The following is a 25,665-nucleotide window of genomic DNA, read 5'->3' as shown; positions in this document are numbered from 1 at the left end:
GTTGACTAGTCCGTCTCACGTGATGATCGGACACGGCCTAGTTGACTCAGATCATGTAATCACTTAGATGACTAGAGGGTTTTTTATTTGAGTGGGAGTTCATAAGATGAACTTGTTTATCCTGAACATAGTCAAAAGGTTTTTGCAAATTATGTCGTAGCTCGCGCTTTAGTTCTACTGTTTAGATATGTTCTTAGAGAAAATTTAGTTGAAAGTTGATAGTAGCAATTATGTGGACTAGGTCCGTAAACTGAGGATTGTCCTCACTGCTTCATAGAAGGCTTATGTCCTTAATGCACCGCTCAGTGTGCTGAACCTCGAACGTCGTCTGTGGATGTTGCGAACATCTGACATACACATTTTGATAACTACGTGATAGTTCAGTTAAACGGTTTAGAGTTGTGGCAGCGAAGATGTTTTTGAAACGTCGCGAAACATATGAGATGTTTCAAAGGCTGAAATTGGGATTTCAGGCTCGTGCCCATGTCAAGAGGTATAAGACCTCCGACGATTTTCTTAGCCTACAAACTAAGGAGAAAAGCTCAATTGTTGAGCTTGTGCTCAGATTGTCTGAGTACAACAATCATTTGAATCGAGTGGGAGTTGATCTTCCAGATGAGATAGTGATGTTTCTCCGAAGTCACTACCACCAAGCTGCTAGAGCTTCGTGATGAACTATAATATATCAGGGACATATATAATGATCCTTGAGATATTCGCGATGTTTGACACCACAAAAGTAGAAATCAAGGAGCATCAATTGTTGATGGTTGGTGAAACCACTAGTTTCAAGAAGGGCAAGGGCACGAAGGGATACTTCATGAAACGGCAATTCAGCTGCTGCTCTAGTGAAGAAACCCAAGGTTGAACCCAAACCCGAGACTAAGTGCTTCTATAATAAGGGGAACAACCACTGGAGCAGAATTACCCTAGATACTTGGTAGATGAGAAGGCTGGCAAGGTCGATAGAAGTATATTGGATATACATTGTGTTGATGTGTACTTTACTAGTACTCCTAGTAGCACCAGGGTATTAGATACCGGTTCGGTTGCTAAGTGTTAGTAACTCGAAATAAAAGCTACGGAATAAACGGAGACTAGCTAAAGGTGAGCTGACGATATGTGTTGGAAGTGTTTCCAATGTTGATATGATCAAGCATCGCACGCTCCCTCTACCATCGAGATTGGTGTTTGCATTGAGCATAGACATGATTGGATTATGTCTATCGCAATACGGTTATTCATTTAAGGAGAATAACGGTTACTTTGTTTATTTGAATAATACCTTCAATGGTCTTGCACCTAAAATGAATGGTTCATTAAATCTCGATCATAGTGATACACATGTTCATGCCAAAAGATATAAGATAGTAATGATAGTACCACCTACTTGTGGCACTGCCACTTAAGTCATATCGGTATAAAACGCATGAAGAGGCTCCATGTTGATGGATCTTTGGACTCACTCATTTTTGAAAAGTTTGAGACATGCGAACCATGTCTATTGGTGTATATGCATGAAGAAACTCCATGCAAATGGACCGTTTGGACTCACTTGATTTTGAATCACTTGAGACATGCAAATCATACCACATGGGCAAGATGACTGAAAGCCTCGTTTTCAGTAAAATGGAACTAGAAAGCAACTTGTTGGAAGAAATACATTTTGATGTGTGCAGTCCAATGAGTGCTGAGGCGTGTAGTGGATATCGTTATGTTCTTACTTCACAGATGATTTGAGTAGATGTTGAGTACATTTACTTGATAAATCACGGGTCTGAATTATTGAAAGGTTCAAGTAATTTCAGGGTGAAGTTGAAAGATCGTCGTGACAAGAGGATAAAATATCTATGATATGATCATAGAGATGAATATCTGAATTATGAGTTTGGCATAGAATTAAGACATTGTGGAAATTGTTTCACAACTAATACAGCCTGGAACACCATAGTGTGATGGTGTGTCCGAACATCATAACTGCACCCTATTGGATATGATGCATACCATGATGTCTCTTATCGAATTACCACGATAGTTTATGGGTTGGGCATTAGAGACAACCACATTCACTTTAAATAGGGCACCACGTAATTCCGATGAGATGACACCGTATGAACTATGGTTTAGAGAAACCTAAGCTGTCATTTCTTAAAAGTTTGGGGCTGCGACGCTTATGTGAAAAAGTTTCAGGCTGATAAGCTCGAACCCAAAGCGGACAAATGCATCTTCATAGGACACCCAAAACAGTTGGGTATACCTCCTATCTCAGATCCGAAAGCAATAAGGGATTGTTTCTAGAATCGGGTCCTTTCTCGAGGAAAAGTTTCTCTCGAAAGAATTGAGTGAGAGGATGGTGGAGACTTGATGAGGTTATTGAACCGTCTCTTAAACTAGTGTGTGACATGGCACAGGGGAGTTGTTCCTGTGGCACCTACACCAATTGAAGTGGAATCTTATGATAGTGATCATGAAACTTCAGATCAAGTCACTACCAAACCTCGTGGGATGACAAGGATGCGTGCTACTTCAGAGTGGTACATAATCCTGTCTTGGAAGTCATGTTGCTAGAAAACAATGAACCTACGAGCTATGGAGAAGCGGTGGTGGGCCTGGATTCCGATAAATGGCTCGAGGCCATATAATCCGAGAGAGGATCCATATATGAAAACCAAGTGTAGACTTTGGAAGAACTACTTGATGGTCGTAAGGCTGTTAGGTACATATGGATTTTAAAAGGAAGACGGACAATGATGGTAAGTATCACCATTAAGAAAGCTCGACTTGTCGTTAAGATGTTTTCCGACAAGTTCAAGGAGTTCACTACGATGAGACTTTCTCACTCGTAGCGATGCTAAGAGTCTGTTGGAATTATGTTAGCGATTACTGCATTATTTATGAAATCTTGCAGATAGGATGTCAAAACATTGTTTCCTCGACGATTTTCTTGAAGAAAGGTTGTATGTGCTACAACCGGAAGGTTTTGTCAATCCTGAAAGATGCTAATAAGTATGCAAAGCTCCATCAATCCTTCTAAGGACTGGAGTAAGCATCTCGGAGTTGGAATGTATGCTTTGATGAGATGATCAAAGATTTTCGGTGTATACAAAGTTTATGAGAAACTTGTATTTCCAAAGAAGTGAGTGGGAGCACTATAGAATTTCTGATGAATATATGTTGTTGACATATTGTTGATCAGAAATGACGTAGAATTTCTGGAAAGCATATAGGGTTATTTGGAAAGTGTTTTTCAATGGAAAGCCTGGATTAAGCTACTTGAACATTGAGCATCAAGATCTATAAGGATAGATCAAAACGCTTAATGGTACTTTCAAATGAGCACATACCTTGACATGATCTTGAAGGTGTTCAAGATGGATCAGTCAAAGAAGGAGTTCTTGCCTGAGTTGTAAGGTATGAAGTTAAGACTTAAAGCTCGACCACGGCAGAATAGAGAGAAAGGACGAAGGTCGTCCCCTATGCTTAAGACATAGGCTCTACAGTATGCTATGCTGTGTACCGCACCTGAAATGTGCCTTGCCATGAGTCAGTCAAGGGGTACAAGAGTGATCTAAGAATGGATCATAGGACAGCGGTCAAAGTTATCCTTAGTAACTAGTGGACTAAGGAATTTTCTCGATTATGGAGGTGGTAAAAGAGTTCGTCGTAAAGGGTTACGCTGATGCAAACTTTGACACTAATCCAGATTATTCTGAGTAGTAAACTGGATTCGTATAGTAGAACAGTTATTTGGAATAGCTCCAAATGTAGCGTAGTAGTTGCATCTACAAGATGACATAAGAAATTTGCGAAGTACATACGGATTTGAAAGATTCAGACCCGTTGACTATAACATCTCTCACAAGCATAACATGATCAAACCCAGAACTCATCGAGTGTTAATCACATGGTAATGTGAACTAGATTATTGACTCTAGTAAACTCTTTGGGTGTTAGTCACATGGGGATGTGACCTTGAGTGTTAGTCACATAGCGATGTGAACTGGATTATTGACTCTAGTGCAAGTGGGAGACTGTTGGAAATATGCCCTAGAGGCAATAATAAATTAGTTATTATTATATTTCCTTGTTCATGATAATCGTTTATTATCCATGCTAGAATTGTATTGATAGGAAACTCAGATACATGTGTGGATACATAGACAATACCATGTCCCTAGTAAGCCTCTAGTTGACTAGCTCGTTGATCAATAGATGGTTACGGTTTCCTGACCATGGACATTGGATGTCATTGATAACGGGATCACATCATTAGGAGAATGATGTGATGGACAAGACCCAATCCTAAGCCTAGCACAAAGATCATGTAGTTCGTATGCTAAAGTTTTTCTAATGTCAAGTATCATTTCCTTAGACCATGAGATTGTGCAACTCCCGGATACCTTAGGAGTGCTTTGGGTGTGCCAAACGTCACAACGTAACTGGGTGGCTATAAAGGTACACTATGGGTATCTCCGAAAGTGTCTGTTGGGTTGGCACGAATCGAGACTGGGATTTGTCACTCCGTGTAAACGGAGAGGTATCTCTGGGCCCACTCGGTAGGACATCATCATAATGTGCACAATGTGATCAAGGAGTTGATCACAGGATGGTGTGTTACGAAACGAGTAAAGAGACTTGCCGGTAACGAGATTGAACAAGGTATCGGGATACCGATGATCGAATCTCGGGCAAGTATCGTACCGCTGGACAAAGGGAATTGTATACGGGATTGATTAAGTCCTTGACATCGTGGTTCATCCGATGAGATCATCGTGGAACATGTGGGAGCCAACATGGGTATCCAGATCCCGCTATTGGTTATTGACCGGAGAGTCATCTCGGTCATGTCTGCATGTCTCCCGAACCCGTAGGGTCTACACACTTAAGGTTCGGTGACGCTAGGGTTATAGAGATATTAGTATGCGGTAACCCGAAAGTTGTTCAGAGTCCTGGATGAGATCCCGGACGTCACGAGGAGTTCCGGAATGGTCCGGAGGTAAAGAATTATATATAGGAAGTGCTATTTCGGCCATCGGGACAAGTTTCGGGGTCACCGGTATTGTACCGGGACCACCGGAAGGGTCCCGGGGGTCCACCGGGTGGGGCCACCTGCCCCGGGGGGGCACATGGGCTGTAGGGGGTGCGCCTTGGCCTACATGGGCCAAGGGCACCAGCCCCTAGAGGCCCATGCGCCAAAGGGACAAGAGGAGGGGAGAGTCCTAAAGGGGGAAGGCACCTCCGAGGTGCCTTGGGGAGGATGGACTCCTCCCCCCCTTGGCCGCACCCTTCCTTGGAGGAAGGGGCAAGGCTGCGCCCTCCCCCTCTCCCTTGGCCCTATATATAGTGGGGGGAAGGGAGGGCAGCCTCACCTAAGCCCTGGCGCCTCCCTCTCCCTCCCATGACACATCTCCCTCCTCCCGCAGCGCTTGGCGAAGCCCTGTTGGAATCCCGCTACTTCCACCACCACGCCGTCGTGCTGCTGGATCTCCATCAACCTCTCCTCCCCCCTTGCTGGATCAAGAAGAAGGAGACGTCGCTGTTCTGTACGTGTGTTGAACGCGGAGGTGCCGTTCGTTCGGCGCTAGGATCATCGGTGATTTGGATCACGACGAGTACGACTCCATCAACCCCGTTCTCTTGAACGCTTCCGCGCGCGATCTACAAGGGTATGTAGATCCACTCCTCCCTCATTGCTAGATGACTCCATAGATTGATCTTGGTGATACGTAGAATTTTTTTTGAATTATTGCTACGTTCCCCAACACGTACTCTTACGTGAGACTGGTTCCACCGACTGACATGCACTAGTTGCATAAGGTGGCTGGCGGGTGTCTGTCTCTCCCACTTTAGTCGGATCGGATTTGATGAAAAGGGTCCTTATGAAGGGTAAATAGCAATTGGCATATCACGTTGTGGTTTTTGCGTAGGTAAGAAACGTTCTTGCTAGAAACCCATAGCAGCCACGTAAAACATGCAAACAACAATTAGAGGACGTCTAACTTGTTTTTGCAGGGTATGTTATGTGATGTGATATGGCCAAAAGGATGTGATGAATGATATATGTGATGTATGAGATTGATCATGTTCTTGTAATAGGAATCACGACTTGCATGTCGATGAATATGACAACCGGAAGGAGCCATAGGAGTTGTCTTAATTTATTTATGACCTGCGTGTCAACATAAACGTCATGTAATTACTTTACTTTATTGTTAACCGTTAGCTATACTAGTAGAAGTAATAGTTGGCGAGACAACTTCATGAAGACACGATGATGGAGATCATGATGATGGAGATCATGGTGTCATGCCGGTGACGATGATGATCATGGAGCCACGAAGATGGAGATCAAAAGGAGCAATATGATATTGGCCATATCATGTCACTCTTTGATTGCATGTGATGTTTATCATGTTTTTGCATCTTGTTTACTTAGAACGACGGTAGTAAATAAGATGATCCCTCATTAAAATTTCAAGAAAGTGTTCCCCCTAACTATGCACCGTTGTGAAAGTTCGTCGTTTCGAAGCACCACGTGATGATCGGGTGTGATAGATTCTTACGTTCACATACAACGGGTGTAAGACAGATTTACACACGCGAAACACTTAGGTTGACTTGACGAGCCTAGCATGTACAGACATGGCCTCGGAACACAAGAGACCGAAAGGTCGAGCATGAGTCGTATGGTAGATACGATCAACATGAAGATGTTCACCGATGATGACTAGTCCGTCTCACGTGATCATCGGACACGGCCTAGTTGACTCGGATCATGTAATCACTTAGATGACTAGAGGGATGTCTATCTGAGTGGGAGTTCATAAGATGAACTTAATTATCCTGAACATAGTCAAAAGGTCTTCGCAAATTATGTCGTAGCTCGCGCTTTAGTTCTACTGTTTAGATATGTTCCTAGAGAAAATTTAGTTGAAAGTTGATAGTAGCAATTATGCGGACTAGGTCCGTAAACTGAGGATTGTCCTCAGTGCTTCATAGAAGGCTTATGTCCTTAATGCACCGCTCAGTGTGTTGAACCTCGAACATCGTCTGTGGATGTTGCGAACATCTGACATACACATTTTGATAACTACGTGATAGTTCAGTTAAACGGTTTAGAGTTGAGGCACCGAAGACTTTTTGAAACGTCGCGAAACATATGGGATGTTTCGAGGGCTGAAATTGGGATTTCAGGCTCGTGCCCACGTCAAGAGGTATAAGACCTCCAACGATTTTCTTAGCCTGCAAACTAAGGGAGAAAAGCTCAATTGTTGAGCTTGTGCTCAGATTGTCTGAGTACAACAATCATTTGAATCGAGTGGGAGTTGATCTTCCAGATGAGATAGTGATGTTTCTCCGAGGTTCTTACCACCAAGCTGCTAGAGCTTCGTGATGAACTATAATATATCAGGGACATACATGATGATCCTTGAGATATTCGCGATGTTTGACACCACAAAAGTAGAAATCAAGAAGGAGCATCAATTGTTGATGGTTAGTGAAACCACTAGTTTCAAGAAGGGCAAGGGCAAGAAGGGATACTTCATGAAACGGCAATTCAGCTGCTGCTCTAGTGAAGAAACCCAAGGTTGAACCCAAACCCGAGACTAAGTGCTTCTGTAATAAGAGGAACAGCCACGGGAGCAGATTTACCCTAGATACTTGGTAGATGAGAAGGCTGGCAAGGTCGATAGAAGTATATTGAATATACATTGTGTTGATGTGTACTTTACTAGTACTCCTAGTAGCACCAGGGTATTAGATACCGGTTCGGTTGCTAAGTGTTAGTTCATTATAGCAATCCTGTAGTGTACCTGTAGTGTACCTGTAGTGTACCTATTAGTTCATTGGAATGTATGCTTTGATGATGATCAAAGATTTTGGGTTTATACAAAGTTTATGAGAAACTTGTATTTCCAAAGAAGTGAGTGGGAGCACTATAGAATTTCTGATGAATATATGTTGTTGACATGTTGCTAATCAGAAATGACGTAGAATTTCTGGAAAGCATATAGGGTTATTTGGAAAGTGTTTTTCAATGGAAAGCCTGGATTAAGCTACTTGAACATTGAGCATCAAGATCTATAAGGATAGATCAAAATGCTTAATGGTACTTTCAAATGAGCACATACCTTGACATGATCTTGAAGGTGTTCAAGATGGATCAGTCAAAGAAGGAGTTCTTGCCTGAGTTGTAAGGTATGAAGTTAAGACTTAAAGCTCGACCACGGCAGAAGAAAGAGGAAGGACGAAGTCGTCCCCTATGCTTTTATCATAGGCTCTCTACAGTATGCTATGCTGTGTACCGCACCTGAAGTGTGCCTTGCCATGAGTCAGTCAAGGGGTACAAGAGTGATCCAAGAATGGATCACAGGACAGTGGTCAAAGTTATCCTTAGTAACTAGTAGACTAAGGAATTTTCTCGATTATGGAGGTGGTAAAAGAGTTCGTCGTAAAGGGTTACGCCGATGCAAACTTTGACACTAATCCAGATTATTCTGAGTAGTAAACTGGATTCGTATAGTAGAATAGTTATTTGGAATAGCTCCAAATGTAGCGTAGTAGTTGCATCTACAAGATGACATAGAAATTTGCGAAGTACATACGGATCTGAAAGATTCAGACCCGTTGACTATAACATCTCTCACAAGCATAACATGATCAAACCCAAAACTCATCGAGTGTTAATCACATGGTAATGTGAACTAGATTATTGACTCTAGTAAACTCTTTGGGTGTTAGTCACATGGGGATGTGACCTTGAGTGTTAGTCACATAGCGATGTGAACTGGATTATTGACTCTGGTGCAAGTGGGAGACTGTTGGAAATATGCCCTAGAGGCAATAATAAATTGATTATTATTATATTTCCTTGTTCATGATAATCGTTTATTATGCATGCTAGAATTGTATTGATAGGAAACTCAGATACATGTGTGGATACATAGACAACACCATGTCCCTAATAAGCCTCTAGTTGACTAGCTCGTTGATCAATAGATGGTTACGGTTTCCTGACCATGGACATTGGATGTCATTGATAACGGGATCACATCATTAGAAGAATGATGTGATGGACAAGACCCAATCCTAAGCCTAGCACAAGACCATGTAGTTCGTATGCTAAAGCTTTTCTAATGTCAAGTATCATTTCCTTAGACCATGAGATTGTGCAACTCCCGGATACCATAGGAGTGCTTTGGGTTTGCCAAACGTCACAACGTAACTGGGTGGCTATAAAGGTACACTACAGGTATCTCCGAAAGTGTCTGTTGGGTTGGCACGAATCGAGACTGGGATTTGTCACTCCGTGTAAACGGAGAGGTATCTCTGGGCCCACTCGGTAGGACATCATCATAATGTGCACAATGTGATCAAGGAGTTTATCATGGGATGATGTGTTATGGAACGAGTAAAGAGACTTGCCGGTAACGAGATTGAACAAGGTATCGGGATACCAACGATCGAATCTCGGGCAAGTGTCGTACCGATAGACAAAGGGAATTGTATACGGGATTGATTAAGTCCTTGACATCGTGGTTCATCCGATGAGATCATCGTGGAACATGTGGGAACCAACATGGGTATCCAGATCTCGCTGTTGGTTATTGACCGGAGAACGTCTCGGTCATGTCTGCATGGTTCCCGAACCCGTAGGGTCTACACACTTAAGGTTCGGTGACGCTAGGGTTGTAGGGATATGTATATGCAGTAACCCGAATGTTGTTTGGAGTCCCGGATGAGATCCCGGACGTCACGAGGAGTTCCGGAATGGTTCAGAGGTAAAGAATTATATATAGGAAGTGCTATTTCGGCCATCGGGACAAGTTTCGGGGTCACCGGTATTGTACACTTTGGCACTAATAAATTAGTTATTATTATATTTCCTTGTTCATGATAATCGTTTATTATCCATGCTAGAATTGTATTGATAGGAAACTCAGATACATGTGTGGATACATAGACAACACCATGTCCCTAGTAAGCCTCTAGTTGACTAGCTCGTTGATCAATAGATGGTTACGGTTTCCTGACCATGGACATTGGATGTCATTGATAACGGGATCACATCATTAGGAGAATGATGTGATGGACAAGACCCAATCCTAAGCCTAGGACAAAGATCATGTAGTTCGTATGCTAAAGTTTTTCTAATGTCAAGTATCATTTCCTTAGACCATGAGATTGTGCAACTCCCGGATACCGTAGGAGTGCTTTGGGTGTGCCAAACGTCACAACGTAACTGGGTGGCTATAAAGGTACACTACAGGTATCTCCGAAAGTGTATGTTGGGTTGGCACGAATCGAGACTGGGATTTGTCACTCCGTGTAAACGGAGAGGTATCTCTGGGCCCACTCGGTAGGACATCATCATAATGTGCACAATGTGATCAAGGAGTTGATCACGGGATGATGTGTTACGAAATGAGTAAAGAGACTTGCCGGTAACGAGATTGAACAAGGTATCGGGATACCGACGATCGAATCTCGGGCAAGTATCGTACCGCTAGACAAAGGGAATTGTATACGGGATTGATTAAGTCCTTGACATCGTGGTTCATCCGATGAGATCATCGTGGAACATGTGGGAGCCAACATGGGTATCCAGATCCCACTGTTGGTTATTGGCCGGAGAGTCATCTCAGTCATGTCTGCATGTCTCCCGAACCCATAGGGTCTACACACTTAAGGTTCGGTGACGCTAGGGTTATAGAGATGTTAGTATGCGGTAACCTTAAAGTTGTTCGGAGTCCCGTATGAGATCCCGGACATCACGAGGAGTTCCGGAATGGTCCGGAGGTAAAGAATTATATATAGGAAGTGCTATTTCGGCCATCGGGACAAGTTTCGGGGTCACCGGTATTGTACCGGGACCACCGGAAGGGTCCCGGGGGTCCACCGGGTGGGGCCACCTGCCCCGGGAGGCCACATGGGCTGTAGGGGGTGCGCCTTGGCCTACATGGGCCAAGGGAACCAGCCCCTAGAGGCCCATGCGCCAAAGGGACAAGAGGAGGGGAGAGTCCTAAAGGGGGAAGGCACCTCCGAGGTGCCTTGGGGAGGATGGACTCCTCCCCCCCTTGGCCGCACCCTTCCTTGGAGGAAGGGGCAAGGCTGCACCCTCCCCCTCTCCCTTGGCCCTATATATAGTGGGGGGAAGGGAGGGCAACCACACCTAAGCCCTGGCGCCTCCCTCTCCCTCCCATGACACATCTCCCTCCTCCCGCAGCGCTTGGCGAAGCCCTGTTGGAATCCCGCTACTTCCACCACCACGCCGTCGTGCTGCTGGATCTCCATCAACCTCTCCTTCCCCCTTGCTGGATCAAGAAGGAGGAGACGTCGCTACTCCGTACGTGTGTTGAACACGGAGGTGCCGTCCGTTCGGCGCTAGGATCATCGGTGATTTGGATCACGACGAGTACGACTCCATCAACCCCGTTCTCTTGAATGCTTCCGCGCGCGATCTACAAGGGTATGTAGATCCACTCCTCCCTCGTTGCTAGATGACTCCATAGATAGATCTTGGTGACACGTAGGAAAATTTTGAATTTATGCTACGTTCCCCAACACTTATGGCGGCTTCAAAGTCCTGAAATCGTCACTTGTAACTCCGTTCTTGATCCCCTTGCGCATGCCATCAACTCCATGCGTGTTCTTGCTCCAATGTTCATCCTTCTCCAAGCTAGGCACTTCATTTGTAAGCAAAACAAATGTATCCAATTTAGGCAGCATCATAATCTCATGAACATTAGAATCATTACCAAGCAACAAAAGTACCTGGTAATTTAATTGGCGTGCGCGAGCTCTAGTAATTGGTCCAGTATATGTAACAGTAGGGGCTGTGGGTGTGACAATGGTATTGATGTCCTCATCATTCCCTTTGTCATCGGTCTGTTACTTGCCCGAGATTCGATTGTCGGTATCCTCATACCTAGTTCAATCTCGTTATCAGCAAGTATCTTTACTTGTTCCGTAATGCATCATACTGTAACTAACTCTTTAGTCACATTGCTTGCAAGGCTTATAGTGATGTGCATTACCGAGAGGGCCCAAAGATACCTCTCCGATACTTGGAGTGACAAATCCTAGTCTTGATCTATGCCAACACAACAAACACCTTCGGAGACACCTGTAGAGCATCTTTATAATCACCCAATTACGTTTGTGATGTTTGATAGCACACAAGGTGTTCCTCCGGTATTCGGGAGTTGCATAATCTCATTGTCAGAGGAATATGTATAAGTCATGAAGAAAGCAATAGCAATAAAACTTAACTGTCATTATGCTAAGCTAATGGTGGGTCTTGTCCATCACATCATTCTCCTAATGATGTGATCCCGTTCATCAAATGACAACACATGTCTATGGTCAGGAAACTTAACCATCTTTGATTAACGAGCTAGTCAAGTAGAGGCATACTAGGGACACTTTGTTTTGTCTATGTATCCACACATGTATCAACTTTCCGGTTAATACAATTCTAGCATGAATAATAAACATTTATCATGATATAAGGAAATATAAATAACAACTTTATTATTGCCTCTAGGGCATATTTCCTTCAGCTCTCAAGCATGAAACAATACACTTCAAGCATGTTTGATTGCTCGTAAGACATCCATGCAGGCTTGGGGGGAAATTTGGGCCATTCTGTTACCAGAGCTCCATGGAGAAAGTGGCCCACATGAAACTCAATCCAAATGAATGCCAAATCAGATGTTTCCGAAGAGCCAACCTCATCGCATGCAGGGAGGGGGATGCGGTGTCGAGCTCGTGCGAACGAGGAGATACGCCAGCTTGCATGTATCCGCAAAAAATGACTTGAGAAATTTGGTCATCGCCCACCAAATCCCTCGCCCTATTTACCCTCCTTCGGCTCACCGCTAAAACCAAGCCACCATTTACCCCCCCCCCCTCGAACTCTCTGTACCAAGAAGATTCTTCGCCGACGAGCAAGTAAGTGATGCCATCTTCTCTGGTCGGCGGTGGTCGGTGGCGGCAAGCCTTCTTCCTCCTCTTCTTCTTTGAGTTTTTTCATGCCTCCTTCACTCCTCTAATGAGTGTAAGTAACATCAAACTCCAATTTTTTAGCTTAGATCTTTGAGCATGTGGTAGGTGTGAGTAGATATGAAGATAGTATGATAGGTTTTGAAAGTATTGCTTCATGGTGTTGTCTCAGGATTTGGTAGATCATATGTCGTTTTATTGGTATGGTAGACTTTGCTTGCCGATAGTGATGATGTTGATTGTGTTGTCCTAAATTCATACTTATGTGCTAGTATGACATGTTCTACATGTCTATTTCACAAATTTATGTGTGGACGTTGTAGATCATATGTTATCTTTGTCATATGTTGTATGCTAGATGCATGTTTTGTGGTAGTGTGTTGAGCTTCATGATTTCATTGTTGTGCAGTCCATGTATCAGGGCGATCGTTCTTATGAGGGTTGGTTCTACACATTGTAGTTCTCATCCTTATATCAGCTTCCCCCTTCTACATGACAACATGCAGTGAAGATTATTCATGCCTTACCCAATGATGAATGCTCAACATTTTTACCCTGATGCTTACCGTTGTAGTGATGCATTGTTCTTATTCACATTGCTATTACTGATGCTAACCATTGTAGGCGTTGAAATACGTTGAGTTTAGTCATGGCCTAATTCTGCCGGAAACCCAGCCTTATCCACCATATATGATTGCTTGTCCTCCATGTTGATATTTTCTTCTTCTCCCTTGGTAGATGAAGTTGTATGTGGTGTACTCAGTGAGGGTTTGAGGAGTCTATAGTTCATGACATACTTTCCACGAGCAAGTGAGTGGTTACAAGAATAGTTGTCATAGAGGGTTTGAGACTAAAGTGGAGGTAGATGATGATTACTCCAAGTTCGTAGTCAAAGAGAAGAGCGGGCATGGAGTAGGCAAGGGTGCAGGTCATATCGGGTCAAGTAGGTTGAACGATTTCATAATATTCGTCCAATATGTCGCCGTTGTATATTTGTTGTTATCCTAACTATGCATGATCATAAGTACAATGCGATGACAACAGTGGTAGCCGGTAAACTCACCACATAGGGGGTGCATGGTAATCACAACAGGTCAAAAATGTGCAACCAAACACAATATCTGCATCAGCCCAAGACAATCCCAAAACACGGGCAACCAAACACCGGGGAACATTGAGGCCCTCTCGTGCAGACTAGGGATTTGTGGATAACAAAGCAAGTTGCAAAACATGACCTAGAGCCTGCATTCCCCGCCTGGCCACGAGCGGAAGAGGCCAAAAACGGTGTGAGCAACCAAACACGTCAACGGTGATTATGGCCATTCCCCTAAATTTTCCTTTACGGGCTCATGGTGGGCCCCAGAATATGCTTGGAGCGTCCAAGTAGAACATGTTAAAAATATATGTTACAGAGGCACATGGATCTGTAAAAGAAACGTCGCTCCAGATCATCCATATCTGTATTTGTTACAGTACGTATATACTAGTAGTACTTCTCTCTGAAGGAGTCAATTTGTGGGTATCTGTCCTTGAACAGCGGGGTGCCTTCCTTGGGTTTTGACCAAGGGTACTTCATGGTTTTATCCCTTGGGAACTTTCTGAAGTTGACGAACGGTGCCCACAGCATCAACCTGCAGTTGAATATATGCTGAATTCAGTTGATGATATTACTGAGGGTAGAAGACTACTTAATTTCTACTGATATACACTTCCATTTCAAAAGAAAATGAGAAAATGGTTGTACGAGGATACAAACTGTCGCGCCAGATTCTCAACCGAACTAGCTAGGTGCCACATGATACTGTACGCACGATTACCTCTCGAAACAGGCTTTCGTCCCGCTTTATATTACGTCGACAGTAGTATATAGAACTTGCCTTGATTGTTTTTATTTATTTGTATAAGCACTAATTAAGCAGCAGCTAGCTGTTGAAAGGCAACGACTCACCCGGGGAAGAAGAGGTAAGTGAACATGAACTGCAGGTACGTCTCGACGAACTTGCGCTTGAACCACCTCAGTCTCATCCAGTTCATGATAATCGGCTGCACGCACGCCACACCGCCGGAACACAATCAGCTAACCACCCATTACTATTCCCCAAATCGGGTCAGAACAAGTAGCTAGGCTCACGTACGGGAGCAACGAAGAGGTAGACGAAGGCGATCGCAGCCACCGGCGGCAGTATCCCCAGGAGGTCAAGGTCCTCCTCCCCGCTCACCGTCGCCAAAGCAGCCGGGGCCTGCACCTGCACGCGTGCACCCAAAACACACACGAATTCGCCGCAGCGCGATCACTGATTAATACCCATGCATGTATGTGAACTGCCGCACGGCCGGTTCATTCAAGCTCAAATGAAATTTTAAAGGTGTCCGTCCATACTGCTGCCCAGACGGCGCCGCACTGCAACACGGAGGCCAGCTTCTGCAGCTGCGAGCTCTCGGAGGTAGGGGCAGGCTACGCAAGCAATCAAGAAAGAAGGCGGATCAGATGCCACAACTCGCAAATACATATGTGTGAAGCTGTGGTTAGCTGAGACCTTGTCATGGAGAAGGCAGAGGATCCTGGACTTGGAGATCGCCGGCTGTTGAAGAGACGAAGGGAAGGTCGCCTGCCGTCTGGCTTGAAGCAGGGAGGGACGCGGCGAGGACGCAGCGGGGAGGAGGCGCCATGAGGCGGTGGTCTCCATTGGTGGCAGGCAACAGCTTTGGACGGCAGGTGGCCTTGGCGCCTTATCTGGATGGGTAGGCGGGGGTGGCTAAGGACCGGCGTCCAACTGTCTGGCAGTGAAGGATTTGACGTGCCTGCACCGTTGGATGGGGATCCAGTGGACGCCACTCGGTGACGGATGCCTCGTTCGTCTATTTTTACGTTCGAGGAGGATCAAAGCAATATTGGGACAATCCTTGGAATTTGTGTCCTGTTTACCTTATGATAATTTTTAGATATAAGATGTCTTATAAGTGTTTTTTATGTAAATTGGATGTGTGGAATAACCCTGTTTGTTTGTCGATGTTTTTTCTATTTAACTCAAACTTAGATTAAATAAAAAAAATTTATCAAGAAAGCATTACCCATGTTAATAATATACTAGCAAATGTCTGTGTGTTGCAACGGGAGAAAAAAAATTATGAACTAGCCGAATAAGTATGACTCAATACGCTGATATATGAGCATCCTCTATTTAAACACAGTGGCTCGCCATGTTGCCATTTATTTTTCTTCCCACCCTCACCGATGATAGTCATGTTGTCCACGTGATCGCAATCCCAAGGCTATGAGCTTGCCACTACATGACACACTTGTCATTATGTTGCGCAAGGGAATGGTTAAAACTTTAAAAACAAATCTCATCAACCATGAACTACTCCCAACGCCTAGATATATAAAGACTTCCAAAAAAACAAATCAAATTCTAGACATAAAAGACTTTTGAATCGGTGAACAGTTTCTCGAATCGACGGACTTTTTTTTTTGAAATTTTAGATTTTCTCAAAAAAATCATGAACATTATTTTTGTTTACGAACATTTTTTGAAATGCATGAACAGTTTTCGAATTCATGAACATTTTTTTACTCAACAAACATTTTTTGAATAACAAAATTTAAAAATTGTGTTTTTTTGAATTTCTGTGAATATTTTCTACAATTTCATGGACATTTTTTCAGACTCCCGAATATGTTTTGAATACATGGTCACTTTTTCCAAAATCATGTTCATGATTTTATTTCCCGACCATTTGTTTTCCAAATTTTGCATATTCTTTATAGTTTGTGATCAGTTTTGCAAAACCACCAACATTTTTTGAATCCGCAAAAATTTTATGATTTCCTAAACATTTTTTGAGTTCACATACATTTTATGATTTCTCGAACATATTTTTGAAAACTCACAACTTTTAAAATTTAGAGATCCCGAATTGTTTTAAAGTAGAAAGAAAACAAGATGAAAAAAGAAATGAAAAAAATGGGGAGTCAAGCCCCGCACATGGGCCGGACCATGAATGCATGTGTGGGGGAGGACTTGCGTGAGAAAATGGAGGGAAAAAATGTGCAGGTTGGGGCGCTAGCCACAGTGCTACTTGTGCGTCTATGATTTATATTGATATCACATTTACTATAAAACAATGAAGCACGACGTTGACTTTAAAAAGAAAAAACGGATTGTTTTCTTCACTTATGGGTGGCATAGTGGATAATTTATAGTATTTCCAGGGTTTTTTTTTGAACGGATGGACAGAAGCAATAACCTCTTTATTATTATGTATAAATATATAAATCTATTCTAGGCCACATAAACACGACATCCCCTAGTCTGTACTTATTCTATGGAACTCCCTTGATGCCGCCTCCTTCCACCTATGTGCACCGAGTCCTCTCCCTTCCACCGTCAACTCACTTCCTCCTCTTTCACTCTTCCACTTACTGCTTTGCCATTATGCAAGATCTAGTTGTTTGCCATCGCTCGCAGGCCCTAGCACAAGGCGGGGCACCGAGATCCAAATGATCAGCGTCCTAGGACGGTGGTGGTTATTGATGTCCCTCGGGTTGTCCTTATCTGGGTAGGCGGGTTGATTATGGACCGGCGTGCAACTGTCCAGTGAAGAATTTGGCATGCCTGTACCATTCGATGGGGATCAAGTGGATGCATTATGTGATCTCATGCCTCCTCGACCTATTAGACATTGTAGCCAAGCAAAGTTAGAACAATCTTTTTTATGATGGGAAGTCGAAACGATCTTTGGAACCAACCAATGCTAGACAAACACAGGGATTGTTTCGACGACAGTTTTTGCTGATATATTTTGTGGTTCTGCATCGCCAACCTTTCGGGCTCCTCGAGCGCCAGGTGAAGCGTCGATGCATTTTTGCGTCACCGACGGTGGGTGTTGGTCTCCGCTGACGTGTAGGAGCGGCGAATTGCGTCATGAAGTGCCTCGCCGTCGTCGGAGGCAGGCGGTAACAACTCCGGTTCATATCTGGAGGACTCGCAGCCGTAGCGGCTTGACACGGCCTATGCCACCTTCTTCATGGCGATATAATAAGCGCCCCTCCGTCTCCGTCTACTGCTGTTGTGATTGCGGGCTCGACGATGCGGGCACTAGCACTGAGTGGCTCCCAGGAAGAGCAATTGCTAGCGGTGTCGGGTGCCGCTGATCACCTTGCCGCTTGACCGGGGAAGGCAGACCTCGTAGGGCGGCGTCAAGGCGCCGCGGAGCTATAGTTGCCTACCTTGGCCACTGGCGACGTCGTGGAGGAGGAGCTCCCGTGCAGCTTCGTCTGCGAGTGACGAAAAGCAATGCAGAGCACGAGTTCCTCCTCGTCCAGCACAGATGAGCTTGACGAGTCGGAGGCCATCTTAGCCCAGTCGATCTTGTCGGAGCCACTCTCAGGTCTGCTTTCGGCCATGGCGGAGGGGATGGGAGAGATTGTGGAGATGGAGAGGAGATAGGAGTAGAGCTGAGTGGGAGAGAAGACTCGTGCGAGTGAGGTTTGACTAGGGTTCGGACGACCGGCTGAGGTTTTATAGGGACAGTGGTGGGTGACGTGGGCCATACTGGGCTGGTCTAACGTGACGGCGGTGTCCACGTCCAGGCCTCCCATATTCGGCCCCACACCGAACAGCCCGGACGTTTGGGCCGCGTATGAGGAACCTGGTTGGGTGGCTTTTTTCTATTAAGCCAGTGACTGTGCAGCCCGTCCGGATGTTTGGGCCGGATATGGTGCGCCTAGTTGTAGATGCTTTCATCGGTTCAAATTATTTTTGCCTCGTTTTATTTGCCATGGTTCGGTTTGGCCAAGGAGCAACACCCAACCCTGATACCGTCCAATAAAATGGATCATGGCTTATGTGAATTGAACAGGCTGACTAATCCTGGACAAAGGAAGAGGCATGAATCATGATGGTGGCGGGCAGCACAGGCACAAATAGGCCGGGGAAAAGAAGGAAGAAACTTTTGCCAAGTTGGTGTGTCAAACCTCAGGCGTGGAGGTCATGTCAGAGGCTGCCTCTGCCAGTGTCGCTACAATTACCGATGGAAGGCGCTGCCGGCCATGATCCGTGCCCGATTGACAGGTCCAGGCCGGCCGGTGCGCAGGCGCGACGTGCTCTGGGGAGGGGACGAACACTGAGCGGCATGATGATACTGGAAGTCAATGGCTACTCCATTTCCATCCAATTTAGCTACTTTTCAGTCAGCTGATTTTTTCAGTTTGGCTCAGTCGAATTTCTGGCTGTTGGATTTGTGCTTTGAGATGTGTGCGTTGGTTTTTTCTGTTCTGTTTTGTGTGGTGTGCTGGGCCTAGTTCAAATCGACTGATACTTGTTTCTGGTCATTCGATTCTGCTATTGGGCTCGCTCAGCCTTGCGGGCGCCCGTTTTTTTTCTTTTGTCCGCCCGTTAACAGGCTTCTAGCCTAGCTTAGCGCCCACCGGCCCCGCCCAGCCCGCTTCTAGAATCGCTAGCATCGGCCGCTCCCCTTCTTATCTCTTCGTTGTCTGGAATCCTGTCAGTCACTTTCCCCTCGAGCTCTCCCGTTCCTATCTTCTTCTCTTCTCGTGTAGGGTTACTAATCCTGCTAGGGTTCGTCGGAGCTCTGCTGTTTTTTCTCCTCCCTCGGCTATGTTGCTCGTTTCTGCTCTCTGCTCTATTTTCATGCTATTTGTGTTGTAGGTTTTGAAGGTATTGATGTTTTGAAGCTGTTTGTGTATGCAGGATCAGTAACTGCGGATTTTCTTGGATCAAGGATTTACTTTGGCGAATCTGCTCCTTTTTTGTAATTTCTCATTCTCTTTGAATCCCCTCTATGTATCGTTTTAGGCTTTCTTGCTATGATGTTCTTTGTTGTTTGTTTTTGTAGTCATTTTAGATCTAATGTTGCCACTGATTAGGTGACTAGTGCATGGTCCTTGTTGTTTAGTGGTAGGGTTCTTTGTAATGTTTTAGGGTTTCTTGTTTCTGATTTGTTAGGTGTGTGTTTCTGTTACCTTTAGATCTGTTCGTTCAACTGATTAGGTGACCACTGTAGTGTTCTTGTTGTTTAGTAGTAGTTCTACTCTGTGCTTAGTCTTCTTTTTTGTGTATGATGCTTCAGATTTGGTCTTTATTTTGTGTGGTTAGGTGTTTTACTTTTAGATTTGTATTCTTGGTGGTAGTAGTAGTATTTGCTAGCGTTGTTTTGATTGGTTAGGGTAATTTCAGATTATTTTTTTGTGTATTACGTGCTTGTAGTAGTACAATGGTTAGTGTTTTTACTTTTTAGATTCGTCTTTTTGGTGGTAGTAGGAGTAGTATGGTATGGTTCTTCTGGTTGGTTAGTGTTAGTCTAGACTTTTTTGTGTATTTGGTGGTAGTAGGAGTAGTATGGTTAGGAATCTTTTGACTGATTATGTTAAGTTTTACTGGTTAGGTTTTTATTTATTTATTAGTGGGTGAGATGAGTTTTGCAACATCTGTCCAAAGATGAAATCTTTTCTGTTTGTATACTTAATGTAATGCTCTCTTTTTAGCTTTTAGCTATTGATGCAGGTGTAATTTGAACCCCTGATACCAAATTATTTGTTTTGGTTTTTTAAGTGGTTAGGTTTGGTAGTCAGTTTGTATGTTTTAGCTTTGGTACTTTGTTATGTTTGAGCAAAGGTCAGGTCTGAGCTAACGTTATATTTTTCCAGTGTGTGTATGGGTGTGTTGTATTTGTGCTAGTTGTGATTTTTTTCGAACTCTTGGAATGTTCTTATTTTTTACAGTTATCAGCTTTTATTTATGTATGGTTCCCAATTGATATCCGAAGAGTTTATGCAAGTTTAGTTGCTTAGAGATGCAATTTAGATTTAATCTTTTTTAGGGAACTTCTTCATTTTGAGATCTTTCATTGTAAGTTATCCATGTAGAATAACCATATGTTTATTTTTTGTACAGGTATGGTTTGCCCTGTTTGTCGCTGTCCTGGTGCTCCATGCTTTTCGTTTGTGCCAGCTGATGAAGTCCTTGAAGTTTTTGATGTTGTCCTTGATGATTTTTTGCTTTACGAGGATGGTGAGTTGTATTAATCATATCCATTTACATTCTTTGTTTTTTGGTATCCCCTTGTAAGAGGTTGCAAATTCTTTATTTTTAGAATTTTAATGATTTTATATTTTTCAATTCTTTGAGGTACTGTGTAGTTCGTGTAATTCCTTTTGTTGAATTCAATGTTTATACTTGCAGTAAACCTCAAACTAGGATATTCTTTTAGTATACATTTTTATTAATTCTTTCCTCTCTTGTAGTGTGTGCAACTCTAGTATCATGAGGATGCAAGTTTCATTTTGGAAATGTTGAGTTTTATGAATTAGGTTTGTTGTTGTAATTTTAGTTTTGAATTTAGTTAGTTACGTCCATGTTTATAACTACTGTAATCAAGTTCATTTTTGTTCAAATAAATTTATCTACAAGTAAACCCCAGTTTTTTGCAGTTGTAAAATGTGTGCAAGTTCACTATGATCACTGTGCAATTTTTTGTGTGGATTCAATTCTAGTATAATGTGTGTGCGAGTTCAGTATGATGAAAATGTATAAAGTGTGTGCAAGTCTAGTATTTGTAAGGTGGATAAAAGTTTTATTTGTAAATTTTGAATTTTATGGATTAGTTCTGTTGTTGTACTTATAATTGCCAATTTGAGTTAGCAGCCCTGTTATCCATGTAGGTTAAATGTCTTTTGTATAAATCAATGTATCTACTTCCAGTAAATTTTAATTTAAGATATCAACAAGGCTAATATTAGTCTTGCTATTGTAAAATGTGTGCAATTTTACTGTAATAAATGTGCAATGTAATAAATTGTGTGCAAACTTAAGGATTAGTTCTTTTCTTGTAGTTATTTTTGTGTATTTACTGAGGTACTATATAATTCACATAGGTTAAATTCCTTTTGCTGAAATCAATGTAATTCATGCAGTAAACCTCAAAGTAGGATACCATTTCGTACATATTTAAATTCAGTGTTGGATTCTTCAGTGTTGGATTCTTTCCTAGAGAAGTTTCCATTGTTCATTTTATCATTTTGTTTCAAGTTTTTCATGAATTTTTTGGCGGTTGTAAAGTGTGTGTAATTATATTTTCAATTTTTTTAGTTTCATGGATTAGTTTTGTTGATGTAGTTTTTTTGTGAATGAATTTTGCCACCTCCAAGTAATCCATGGAGGTTAAATCCCTTTTTGTTAAAAACAATGTATATATAGTGCGTGCAAGTTTAGTATCCTGAGGATGCAAGTTTTTTTTTGAAAATTTTGAGTTTTATGGCCATGTAGTTTAAATCCATTTTTGTTCAAATAAATGTATCTAACAGTAAACCCCAGTATATTTTTTGCTGTTGTCAAATGTGTGCAAGTTCAGTATGATGAATTTGCATTTTTTTATGGATACAAGTCTAGTATAAAGTGTGGGCAAGTTTAGTTTAATTCATTATTTATATAGTAGTGTGCAAGTTTAGTATCATGACGATGCAAGTTTTATTTTGAATATTTTCACTTTTGTGGGTTAGGTTTTGTTGCTGTTGTCAAATGTGTGCAAGTTCAGTATGATGAATTTGCAATTTTTTTATGGATACAAGTCTAGTCTAAAGTGTGTGCAAGTTTAGTTTAATTCATTGTTTATATAGTAGTGTGCAAGTTTAGTATGATGATGATGCAAGTTTTATTTTGAATATTTTCACTTTTGTGGGCTAGGTTTTGTTGTTGTAGTTATTTTTATGAATTGAGTTAGCTACATCCATGTATCTAACTCCTGTAATCCGTGCAGTTTAAATCCTTTTTTGTTCATATTAATGTATCTACCAGTAAACCCTAGTATTTTTTTGCTGTTGTCAAATGTCTGCAAGTTCACTACGATGAATGTGCAATTTTTCTATGCATTCAAGTCTATTATAAAGTGTGTGCAAGTTCAGTATAAGATGATTTGTATATATAGTACTGTGCAAGTTTAGTATCATGTCGATCCAAGTTTATTTTGAATATTTTTTAGTTTTATATGCTAGTTTTGTTGTTGTCGTTCTATTTGAGTATTGAGTTAGCTACGTCCATGTATCTAACTCCAGTAATCCATGTAGTTTAAATCCATTTGTGTTCAAACTAATGTATCTACCAGTAAACCCCAGTATTTTTTATGTGTGCAAGTTCAGTACAATGGATGTGCAATTTTTTTATGGATTCAACTCTACTATATAGTGTGTGCAAGTTAAGAATGAAGTGAAGCTGCTTATATTATTGTCATGTTGTCATTTGTTGCATTAGTTCTGTGTAAGATTGTGTGGTTCCTTGTAGTAGTAGCAACTCATTAACCCTTTGGAATCTTTGCTTTCCTAATTGGACCTCATTTGACTCCTGCAACACATAAATCAAAATTGTCCTTGCACAATTAATAACTGGGAGCTTTAATTATGTTTGTATGCAAAATTTTACAATCATAAATTTTATTATTTGATGCATCTTTTGTCATACTACACCTCTTGAATTGATTCTTTGTGTTTAGCAACATAGTGTTGCTCTTGTCCTCCCGCAATGTTTTGTCCAAGCAATGCAACCTGTTAGAAAACATTATACAACATGTTAGTTTGCTATGTCATCATAATTTGTAAATGAATACAAACTAACCTCACAATATCCATTGATTGATTTTTAAGTGACTACATATGTTCGTTGCCTTCATACAAAATTTTCAGCACCTGCAGATTTTGTATGCAAATTGTTTAGAAAGAAAATATTCTTTTAAAACTTGTGAGATTCAAAAATAAATCTCTTGCTAATGCTGCATTAAATCTTTTTTCCCTTACCGTGTTGTATTGCCTTTTACCTGCACTCTCATTGTATTCTTGCTGGAGAGCATTATGTGCAATTTTTGGTACCTGAAAATGCAAATATAGTGGTTGACACATTTTTATATGATTTATGGAACTCACTTCGGTCGACATACTTCACATACTTCTTATTTGATATCCACTTTTTGACTGAAGGTGCAAATTTAGTAATTCTGATGAAATTTTGTATCTCTGGACAAACTGTAGTCAAGTATACTCTAGAGAAACAATTGCAATTTTACTTTTATGAACATCCGTGTTGTAGTTTGTGTATTTAGGGTGGTTTTCTGATAGGACTGTAGTTGAACACACTTTTAACTACTATGCGTGAAGAACGTTGACACCATCAAGTTAACTTTCAATGCATTTTCATGATTTCCATCATGATTTGCTTCTGTATTTCACAATTTTCTACTCTGGTTATTTTTAGGCACTCTGGTTATTTTTGCAGGTGGTTTCAGAAGATGCAGCATCTAAAATAAAATTCAGACAAAATATACTGGAGATGGGGCAGCAAATAATGATATACCTTTGCCTGATCAGAAGCAATTTGATCTCCAGGTTTCTTTGTTCTTCGTTTTTTTTGTTCCTGATGACAGATCTGTGATCTGGGTATGAAATTGAGGGTCATCCATTTCTTAGTAGATCTGTGATCTGTGTATGAATCAGAGGAACTAAACTTTGGGAAATCGAAGGAGAAGTATATTGCCAGCAATAATCCTATGGAGAAGTTACCCAGAAATATCAGAAGACAGGAGGAGATCTGAGCTTTGTTTCTGCTTCCATGGTGGCGGCTGTGTGGATGTCGAGGAACAAAGCAGAGGGGGCAAGGAGGAAGACCTAGTGAGCTGTACGTTTATTGGATCTTTAGTTTAGCGGGTTTTCAGGCCCTTTTTCTTTCTGGGCTAGACAGATAGCAGAAGAAAGAAACAGAAACTACTGAGCCTTTTTGCATTATTGGGTTGTCGACTGATCCCAGTTTTGGGTCAGTCAGTTTTCTATTGGATTGGTTTGTTTGTACTTTTGCAACAATCGACTGACCCCTATCTTGTGTCGGTCGATTGACCTCTAGCCAATCCCTTTCCATCCTTCGATTCCCTCTTGTTTTCCTTTTTTTTTCTCATTTTCTTCTACGGCAGAAATGACGGGTCATGCTACAGCATTCCAACATCCCACAATTTTTACCGGGCCAGCACATTGAGGACAAACGCGTATATATATATACCTGTGGAAAAACACGTGAATGTCGTTTTTTCCCTTCAAAATGAGGATAAACCCTCAACCTTTGCATCAATTGATGCACTTAGTCATATATTAGTATTAGGGTCTGTATAGGACACATCTAGATGTGACATAATTATGTCAATTATGTTACATTTAAGCTGATGTTCACTCTGTTTGTGGTCTATTTTTTTTTCCTATTTTTTTTAATTTCTTGTTGCTGCATTATATGTTTGTGGGAGGTTATGACATCCTTAAAAAACATCTAAATGTGAATTAGACAAACTGTTAGTATTAACTATTGATATGCAAACAAATCAAGTTAAAGAAAGAAAGGACAAATCTCGTTGCTAGGGATGGCAATGGGTACCCATTACCCGCGTACCCGGCGGGTAAAAACCCTATTAGGGCAAGGGTTTGGATCACAAAAATACCCATGGGTACATAAATAGGAAAATTTGAAACCCATCGGGTTTGGTGGGTACGGGTATGGTTTAGTATAACCCATACCCGTGTACCCATGTACCCACGTATAATTGGATAAATAGGCCTAAAATATTATAAATCCACATATTAATTGTATTGTATCATTATGTGGACATAAATCC

General features: G+C 42.1%; 2 protein-coding genes across 2 annotated transcripts; one reads left to right on the top strand and one right to left on the bottom strand.

The window, feature by feature from the left end:
* Positions 1-14,311: 14,311 nt before the first annotated feature.
* Positions 14,312-15,741, bottom strand: LOC119301757 (NAD(P)H-quinone oxidoreductase subunit L, chloroplastic-like). Its single transcript, XM_037578740.1, has 5 exons — positions 15,543-15,741; positions 15,386-15,460; positions 15,141-15,251; positions 14,954-15,048; positions 14,312-14,636 (listed from the first exon to the last, which is right to left on the bottom strand). Exons 1-5 carry the CDS (start codon positions 15,690-15,692, stop codon positions 14,489-14,491), a joined length of 579 nt encoding a protein of 192 aa, XP_037434637.1. The 5' UTR covers positions 15,693-15,741; the 3' UTR covers positions 14,312-14,488.
* Positions 15,742-19,038: 3,297 nt separating this feature from the next.
* On the top strand, positions 19,039-24,930 carry LOC119299587. Its single transcript, XM_037576773.1, has 6 exons — positions 19,039-19,197; positions 19,429-19,586; positions 19,719-19,779; positions 20,922-21,038; positions 24,288-24,397; positions 24,506-24,930. The coding sequence occupies exons 1-6, from the start codon at positions 19,039-19,041 to the stop codon at positions 24,552-24,554; spliced, it is 654 nt and encodes a 217-aa protein (XP_037432670.1). The 3' UTR covers positions 24,555-24,930.
* Positions 24,931-25,665: the final 735 nt, after the last annotated feature.

Source organism: Triticum dicoccoides, chromosome 5A, assembly GCF_002162155.2.
Source record: "Triticum dicoccoides isolate Atlit2015 ecotype Zavitan chromosome 5A, WEW_v2.0, whole genome shotgun sequence".
NCBI lineage: Eukaryota > Viridiplantae > Streptophyta > Magnoliopsida > Poales > Poaceae > Triticum > Triticum dicoccoides.
Note: the sequence above shows the minus strand (reverse complement) of the source record. Positions and strands in the feature narration are given on the sequence as shown.